General features: G+C 38.1%; 1 protein-coding gene across 1 annotated transcript in view; it reads left to right on the plus strand.

Moving 5' to 3' along the window:
* Positions 1 to 7,302, plus strand: part of SLAIN1 (SLAIN motif family member 1) — a 66,039-nt gene extending 58,737 nt beyond the window's left edge. Inside the window, 2 exon segments of the mRNA XM_030922340.1 lie at positions 3,928 to 4,210; positions 6,215 to 7,302. Coding sequence (XP_030778200.1) covers positions 3,928 to 4,210; positions 6,215 to 6,290 — 359 coding nt within the window. The 3' untranslated portion in view covers positions 6,291 to 7,302.
* The last annotated feature ends 2,638 nt before the right edge of the window (positions 7,303 to 9,940 follow it).

Genomic DNA, 9,940 nt, shown 5'->3' on the forward strand with positions numbered 1-9,940 from the left:
CACTTACCTTTGGAGGAGGTTTGACTAGGAAGAGGCATGAGAGAGCCTTATAAGGTGCTGGTGATGCTTTTTATCTTGATAGGAGGAGTGGTTACATGAACATGTTTACTTTGAACATTCACTGAGCTTAGACTTAAGATGTATGTATTTTATATATATTATGCTTCAGAAGAAATTGAGCCAAATTCATGTATTGAAGGTTTTTAAAAAATTAACACTTTTTTAAAAAAGTTTTCAGCTTATAGAAAAATTGAACAGGAAGTACAGAGAATTCCCATATAATCCCTCACCCTCTGTATCCTCTTAGTTTCCCCTATTATTAACATCTTGTGTTAGTGCAGTAGACTTGTTACAGTTGCTGAATGAGTATATTAAAAAATTGCATGGTTAAAAACTAGCAAATTAAGGCATTACAGAATTGGTTAGAAAGAATCTTAGAGATGATTTGTCAACCAAGAGAACTTTGCTGTGTCACGAAGCTAAATGGGAATACACCTAAGGGAGGATCTTATATAGCCTTATTTTTTATAAAGTTTTTTTACTACTATACACATATATCGGCATTTTTTTTTTTTTTTCTTATATCAATAGTTTTTGGGGTAGGTATAGCTGGTTTTTGGTTACATGGATGAGTTCTTTAGTGGTGATTTCTGAGATTTTGATGCACCTGTTACTGAAGCAGTGTACACTGTACCCAGTGTGTAGTTTTTAATCCCTCAGCACCCTCCCAAACTTCCCCACAAGTCCCCAGAGTCCATTATCTCCTTCTTATGCCTTTGCATCCTCATAGCTAAGCTCTCACTGACACGTGAGAACATACAATATTTACTTTTCCATTCCTGAGTTATTTGACTTAGAATAATGGCCTCTAACTCCATCCAAGTTGCTGCAGAATATTACTTTGTTTCTTTTTATGGGTGAGTAGTATTCCTTGATGTATATATATCACATTTTCTTTATCCACCCATTGGTTGATGGGCACTTAGGTTGGTTCCATATCTAAGCCATTGCAAATGGTGCTGCTATAAATATGTCTTTTTTTTCAAATAATGACATCTTTTCCTTTGGGTAGATACCCAGGAGTGGGATTGCTGGATCAAATGGTAATTCTACTTTTAGTTCTTTAAGGAATCTTCATACTGTTTTCCATAGTGGTTCTACTAATTTACACTCCCATCAGCAGTGTAAAAGTGTTCCCTTTTGCCATGTCCACACCAACATCTATTGTTTTTGACTTTTTAATTATGGCCATTCTTGCAGGGTAAGGTGGTATCTCATTGTGGTTTTAATTTGCATTTCCCTAATGATTAGTGATGTTGAGCATTTTTTTCATTTGTCTGTTGGCTGTGTATCTTTTTTTGAGAAATATCGATTCATGCCCTTTGCCCACTTTTTGATGGGATTACTTTTTTTTTTTCTTGCTGATTTATTTGAGTTCCTTGTAGATTCTGGCTATTAGTCCTTTGTCAGATGCATAGTTTGCAGATATTTTTTTCTACTCTGTGAGTTGTCTGTTTACTCACTGATTGTTTATTTTGGTGTGCAGAAGCTTTTTAGTTTAATTAGGTACCGTTTATTTATGTTTGAGTTGCCTTTGCTTTTGGGATTTTAGTCATGATTTCTTTGTCTAAGCCAATGTCCAAAAGAATTTTTCCAATATTATCTTCTAGAATTTTTATGGTTTCAGGTCTTAGATTTAAGTCTTTGATCCATTTTGAGTGGATTTTTGTATAAGGTGAGAGATGAGGATTCAGTTTCATTCTTCTACATGTGACTTGCCAGTTTTCCCAGCACTGTTTACTGAATAGGGTGTCCTTTCCCCAATTTATGTTTTTTTATGTTTTGTTGAAGATCAGTTGGCTGTAAGTATTAGGGTATATTTCTGGATTCTCTATTGTTTGGTCTATGTGCCTATTTTTATAGCAGTACCATGCTGTTTTGGTAACTGTAGCCTTGTAGTATAATTTGAAGTTGGTTAATGTGGTGCCTCCAGATGTGTTCTTTTTGCTTAGTCTTGCTTTGGCTGTGTGGGCTGTTTTTTGGTTCCATATTAATTTTAGGATTGTTTTTTCTAGTTCTGCGAAGAATGATGGTGGTATTTTGATAGAATTGCATTGAATTTGTAGATTGCTTTGGGCAGTGTGGTCATTTTACAATATTGATTCTTCCAATTCATGAGCATGGGATGTGTTTCTGTTTGTGTCATTTGTGATTTCTTTCAACAGTGTTTTGTAGTTTTCCTTGTAGAGATTTTTCACCTCCTTGGTTAAGTATATTTCTAAGTATTTTATTTTGTATTTTACAGATACTGTAAAAGGGATTGAAATCCTGATTTAATTTTCAGCTTGGTTGTTGTTGGTATACAGCAGTGTTACTGATGTGTGTACATTGATTTTGTATCCTGAGACTTTACCGAATCCATTTATCAGATCTAGGAGCTTTCTGGATGAGTCTTCAGGGTTTTCTAGATATACAGCCATATCATTGGCAAACAGTGACAGTTTGACATCCTCTTTTCCACTTTCGATGCCCTTTATTTCCTTCTGTCCTATAAGTACTCTGGCTAGGACTTCCTGTGTTATGTTGACTAGAAATGGCGAAAGTGGACATCCTTGTGAAGGATGTTTTGTTCCAGTTCTCAGGGGGAATGCTTTCAGCTTTTCCCCATTCAATATGATGTTGACTATGGGTTTGTCATATATCGCTTTTATTACTTTGAAGTAAGTCCCTTCTATGCCTATTTTGTTTTTATGATAAAGGGATGCTGGATTTTATCAGATGCTTTTTTTGTATCTATTGAGATGATCATATAGTTTTTGTTTTTAATTCTGTTTATGTGATGTATCACATTTACTGATTTGCCTATGTTAAACCATTTCTGTATCCCTGGGATGAAACCTGCTTGATCATGATGTGTTATCTTTTTGATAACACATGTATCAGTATTTCTGTGTATAGATTTTGCCTTGTATACTTGCGCAAATTTTTTTAAGGAAAAACTACATTTAAGGAAATATTTTCAAGAGATGATAAATAAAACCATAGATACTTTTTTGGGGTTTTTTCCCCCTTATATTTATTTCAAAAAAGTATATATCATATATTTTATGATTAAGTAAATTCAACTGTTTTAGAAAACAGGGTATGTCCATGTTTAACCATGTTGCAAGTACTAGGCAGCAAAGGCTTGGGTAGTTAGTAAGTAGGCAGAATCTGTGCATAAGTTTCTATTAAATTTGATTGTTTTCCTTGGAGAAAGGGATTAAAACATTTAAAAACTTCTGCCTACCAGTTTGTTACCTTTTAATGTGAAATGGCACACAAAGTTGGGTCAGTATATAGATGAAATCTTTAAGGGTTCTTACCCAGAGAGTTCCCGGTTCCCTTCATTTTATAGGTTTTGCTACTATTATATAGGTAATAATGCCCAGCAACTCAAAGAGAGATAAATGACATATGAATATTATTTAAGAAATATATCTGTAATCAACTGTTTGTACCTACAGATACCACCTCTGTCTTCTTTTCTATAATTACAACTATTAAAGTATCTCCTCATTTTATTTTCATGGAACCACCACCAAAGCAAGCATCAAGAAATCCTAATTTCTAGCAAGCAAGCAGGGAAGACTTTGTCTTGTAAGAACTCAGAGATCATCACATTTGTAAAGGAAAGGAGGCTGTGCTTAGAACTGGCTTCTGCATATAGCCAGGCACTCCAAAATGTGGCTGATGGACAGACCAGGAGATCCGCGTCAAGGATTAGAATTTTCCATGACTCAGTGCCATCTGGAGCCTATGTTCCATTTATCTCCTCCTGTGTATATTGTACTTTCAGGCATAATTGGCTCTTCTGAAAATAACACACATTTCCTGAGTTGGATAGTGGTAGAAGCTTGCTCACATGAATATCATTTTCTCTTCTAGTTCCATCACCAGGACAGCTTCAACACAGAGTCCACAGCGTGGGGCATTTCCCAGTGTCTATCCGACAACCTCTTAAAGCCACAGCCTATGTGAGTCCAACCGTTCAAGGCAGCAGTAACATGCCTTTATCAAACGGCTTACAGCTGTATTCCAACACAGGAATCCCCACACCGAACAAAGCTGCAGCTTCTGGGATAATGGGTCGCAGTGCGCTCCCAAGACCTTCGTTGGCAATAAATGGGAGTAACCTGCCTCGAAGCAAAATTGCACAACCTGTTAGAAGGTAAGAATCTTTATTTGCATAATTTCATTTGCAGTGTGGAACTAGAAACTGCTCCAGACACATGCTGACCTTTCCTTTGGCTCACTTTAACCTTAGTAAGTTATGGCCTGACTTGTGCTCTCCTCCCTTTGAAAAGTGATGGATATCCCTGTGTCGGTCAGGTCCCCTTCTCTCTGATGTCATTGTCTTCCCTTACTCCCTCATCACTATCACTCCTAACACTTTTGCTTTTACCAGATAAGCTTGTCTCCAGAGCTTTTGTAGCTTTCTTCTCCCAAGTTATTTGCACGGCTTGCTCCGTGCCTCCTTCAGGTCTTTGCTCAGATGGCAGCTCTATCCAAAAATTGTAGGGCGGGGGAGTTGACTCTTTGGTTCATTGCTGTGTGTCCCCAATGCCAAGAACTATGTCCAATATGGATAGGATCTCAAATATTTGTTGAATCAGTCATTTTTAATGAAAATATGGAAAAATGTGTCAGGCATATGTGCACATGCACACCCTCCTCCCACACATTTATGGTTTGAAAACGGTCTTAATGACATTCACCTGGGGCTTTATCAGCTTATGTTGGTAAGTTCGGTATGGTTCAGGTAGAAATTTTTTTTTTCCCCTTCAAAGTTTCAGAGTACTTCAAAGGACATTTTAGTCCAGCTCCTGGTCATGATGTACCCTCTTGAACTGAATATCATGGAGTGTCTTATATTAAAAATCCATAAAAGTGGTTTGAGGAAAGATTGGTAGATGAGGAAATAAAGACAGTAAATACAGACAGCTCTTTCAAGAAATTAGGATGTGAAGGAGGAGAAGGAGGAAACATAGTAAAAGTTGGAAAGAGGTGGAACAAGCAATTTTCTCTGTCTTTATGCATTTATGGATATATAAATAGTTCTGTTTTTTGTTTAGAAGTAATGGATGCTCAGATCAACAACAAATTTCGAAAAACAGAAACTGTTGAAAAATAGAAAAGTAAAGACTGACCCATAATCCTACTACCAGATAAAAACAATTTTGGTACATGTTTATTTATTCAGTAAATTTTGGCTTATTCTGCTTTGTAAATGCCGAGCTCCGTCATCATGCTGATGGCTGACTAGAATCACATTATTTGATATATATGGTTATTATAGACCATACATTTATCCTTGAATTTGTGTCTCCAGACTAAACTCTTGGAAAGGTCACTGCTAGACAATATGAGATGGTCTATTTCCCCAAACTTAAGCAAATACTAGGTATTATTTCTTTTAATTTTTTTAATTTAAATTTTTTATTTTATGTATTTTTTTAGAGACAGGGTCTTGCTCTTTTGCCCAGGCTGGAGTGCAGTGGTGTGGTCGTAGCTTGTTGTAACCTCAAACTCCTGGGTTCAAGTGATCCTGCCTTGCAAGGACTACAGTGCATGCCACCACTCCCAGATAATTTGAAAAAAAAAAAAAAATTGTAGAGATAAAGGTCTTGCTGTGTTGCCCAAGCTGGTCTTGAATGCCTGGCCTCAAGTGTTCCTATTGCCTCGGCCTCCCAAAGTGTTGGGATTATAGGTGTGAGCCACTGCACTCAGCCGAAGGTTCTTTTTAAATGTTTTGCCAACATGATAGGCAAATCTTCAATTACTAATAAGGTTTTGAAAATTTCTTCATATTCATTTGCTGTTTGTATTCAACAGAGTAACCATTTATGTTTTTAGGCCATTTTTTCTAGCCAGGAGTCTATATTTTCTTATTTTAAAATATGTTTTATACATTAAGGATATTGGCCCCTTTATTTATGTTGGAAATTTACTTGTACAAATACAACATGCATGACACTGTGCCATGAACTGGGGCTCTGGGAGATAAGCATGCAGTGAAGACCCGTAAGTGTGAACCACAAGGTACACTTGAGATACTGTTAGTGGCTTCTCATTACTGCAGTGGAGAAGCATAGATGGGAGAGTAGGTCAAAGTAAGTGATGCGACTCACAGGATTATTAACAATCTCTCTGTGTTTTTCTTGTCTCTTTTTAGTTTTCTTCAGCCTCCAAAGCCTCTGTCTTCACTCAGCACTCTGAGGGATGGAAATTGGAGAGATGGTTGCTACTGATGCAGTTTTATGTACCCTTGAAAAATGGGAAAGAAGTAAAAATGAGGGTTGTGTTACCTAGCTGGCTGGGTAGCAGTGGATGTTGGGATATTCTTTCCCTTTTGTGTTTTAATATATTTACTGCATTGTTTCTCAATGGACCAGTCACCAGAGACTAATTATTGCACTTAAATATTTGCCTGAGATACTGCAACATTCTCAAACCCATGGTTGCAGTATTGTGACACTTAGATCTAGGAAGTTTTTGTAGAACTGCTCTGTACCTGAATACATTTTGAGAGAATTGAGATGTATCAATAATGCTTTGCCATATGAGTTTTTTAAAGTAACTTGTTCAATTTACTTAACGTGTTCTAAACATCTTTCCATTACATGTTCTGTATTTTAATACATTGCATATTGACAACTAGGTTCTATAATGTATGCTTTGAAATTTACTTTTTTATAGTTTACAGGAATTTTATTTTTTGTGCCTATTTCTTTTTACACCTGTGTGAACCACTATGGAACAACTTAAATTTTGTGCCATAAAAATATTTTTGTGGTAAGGTACTATTTTTTTAGCTCTAGGGATATATCAGCAAAAACACATCATGCAATTTGAGAGGCATAATTTTGTGTTGAATGAGCACAACATAATTTGAAGCATTGCAAGGAGATAGCCAGACAGCAGAATTAAATGGTCCTGTCTTTTTCATTGTTAATTTATTGTCATACATGGGTTTCATATTTATAACGGCATCATGAGCTCATTGCACTTAATACCTGCAATGTTTGCTACTGTACCACAATTGATTTTCAATACTTTATTACAAAGGATGAAACTGTAATGTTTTATTAACAATGCTTCTGGAAATGAATGCATTTTAAAGCAAATAAATCTTTTTGATAGACCTTTTACAAAATCCATTTGCACTAATGAATGCTTTCTTATGGCATATAACTTAATATTTGTTACTGTGTACACTGCTGTTTTGGAATGTTCAGAAATAAAGACTCTATTTCAGCAATATCAGGTCATGCATGAATGTGCAGCATAAACAGTATAACTACACACGTGTTTCACTACAATTGTGAAAATGGTTATTGTTACCCTGTTCTCGTGCAGGGCATTTATATCTCAAGCAAGTAGACTTAGAATATTCACATTCATAAAATTATTTTTCTTTTCCCAAATATTCCTGATAAGAAATGTGTGATTTTCTTACATCAGTTAGGTAGATTTACGGTGAGGTTTAGGTTCATTTAAAGAGGCCACTAAAACTCATGCAGCATGTTGCTGAGAAACACATTTACAGATGAACATTGTCAGTGGAGATTTTATTTTATTTTATAGGAGTTGAATTTGAAATACTTTCTCAGTGTCAGTAAAATAGCAAAGTGCTAGCCTTATTCTACATTATATGTGATAAATGTTGGAAAACTTTACTTGAAGGTACTGTGGGAAGTTTAGGCAAAGTTTTTATGTTAGGTTTTAAAATGGAGTTCTACCTATAGTCATTAGAGGTTTTTAGTTTTTTTAAAGTGTACCTTGGTATGTAATTCTGTCTAGAACTAAAAGGAATGTTTGTTTAAATAACTTGCACTTTAAGTGGAATGTGACCTAGAGGAGGTGAGATATGAAAAGGGAAGTAATATTTATTAAGCACCCCTTCAGTCAAAAGAACTGTGCAAGATGTTTTATATACATTTATCTAGGTCTAACTTTCACCTACTATTATCACCATTTTAAAGATGAAGACACAAGTCCCACAGAGGTGACTATTTGTCAGTTTTTGCATCACTATAAAGGAATACCTGAGATTGGGTAATTTATAAAGAAAAGAGGTTTAATTGGCTCATGGTTCTGCAGGGTGTACAGGAAGCATGGTGCCAGCAGCTGCTTGGCTTCTGGTGAGGCCTCAGAAAGCTCATAGTCATGGTGGAAGGCAAAGGGGGAGCTGGTGCATCACATGGCGAGAATGACAGCAAGGGGTGGGGCGGGGTTTCCACACTTTTTAAAAAACAACCAGATTTGTGCGAACTCAGCGAGAGCTCACTTATCACCCAGGAGATGGCACTAAGCCATTTATGAGGGATCTGGCCCCGTGATGCAATCACCTTCCACCAGGCCCCACTTCCAACATTGGGGGTCACATTTCAACATGAGATTTGGAGGGGACAGATATCTAAACCATATCGTTGTGCCCCGGCCCCCAAGTCTCATGCCCTCCTTGGATTACAAAATGTAATCTTCTCTTCCCAACAGTTGCCCCAAATTTTAATTCATTCCAATAAGTCCAAAGTCCTGAGTCTCATCTGAGACTTACCTTCTTCCACCTATGAACCTGTATTATCAAAACAAGCTATTTACTTCCAAGATACAATGGTGGTACAGGCATTAGGCAAACATTTCCATTCCAAAAGGGAGATATTGGCCAAAAGAAAGGGGCAACAGGCCACACATAAGTCTGAAACCCAGCATGGTAGTCATTAAATCTTAAAGCTCCAAAATAATTTCCTTTGACCCCATGTCCTCCATTCAGGACACACTGGTGCAAGGGGTGGCCTCCCAAGTCTTTGGGCAGCTCTGCCTCTGTGATTTTGCTGGGTGCAGCTCATGTGGCTGCCCTCACAGGCTGAAGTTGAGTGCTTGCAGTTTTTGCAGGCTCAGGATGTAAACTGCCAGTGGCTTTACCATTCTGGGGTCTGAAGGGCAGCAACCCCCTTCCCGCAGCTCCACTAGGCCATCCCCAGTGGCAGCTCTGCAGGGGGCCTCCAAATCCACATTTCCCCTTAGCACTACCCTGGTAGAGGCTGCTGTGAGGGCTCTGCCTCTGTGGCAGGCTTCTGCCTGGACACCCAGGCTTTCTGATACATCTGCTGAAGCTAGATAAAAGCTGCCAAGCCTCCTTCACTCTTGCATTCTGTGTATTTTCAGACTTAACACCATGTAGGAGCCACCAAGGCTTATGAATTGCCCTCTAAAGAGGCAGCCCAAGAAGTGTTTGTGGCCCTTTGAGCCGAGGCAGGGGCCAGATTAGCTGGGATGCAGGGAACAGTATCCTGAGGCTGCACCGTGCAGTGGGCCTGGCCTCTTAAACCATTCTTCCCCCATAGAGCTCCTAAGCCTGTGATACAATGGACTGCCTCAGAGATTTCTGAAATACCTTTGAGGCCTTTTCCTATTCTCTTGGATATTCGCATTTGGCTTTTTTTCCGTCATGCTGATCTCTCACGTGGTTGCTCCACAGGCCACTTGGATTCCTTCTCTACCACAAGGCCAGGTTGTGACTTTTCCAGTTTTTTTTTTTTTTTTTTTTTTTTTTTTTTTTCCCTAGACAGATCTTGCTCTGTTGCCCAGGCTAGAGTGCAGTGCCATGATCTCAGCTCACTGTAACCTCCACCTACTGGGTTCAAGTTATTCTCCTGCCTTAGCTTCCAGAGTAGAGTAGCTGGGACTACAGACATGCACCACCACACCGGCTAATTTTTGTATTTTTAGTAGAGACTGGGTTTTGCCATGTTGGCCAGGCTATTCTCGAACTTCTGACCTCAGGTCGATCTGCCTACCTCAGCCTCCCAAAGTGCTGGGATTACAAGGTGTGAGCCACTGCTCCCAGCTGACTTTTCCAAATTTTATGATCTGCTTCCCTTTTATATATTCTGAC

The sequence above is a fragment of the Rhinopithecus roxellana genome, chromosome 18 (genome assembly GCF_007565055.1).
Source record: "Rhinopithecus roxellana isolate Shanxi Qingling chromosome 18, ASM756505v1, whole genome shotgun sequence".
Classification (NCBI taxonomy): domain Eukaryota; kingdom Metazoa; phylum Chordata; class Mammalia; order Primates; family Cercopithecidae; genus Rhinopithecus; species Rhinopithecus roxellana.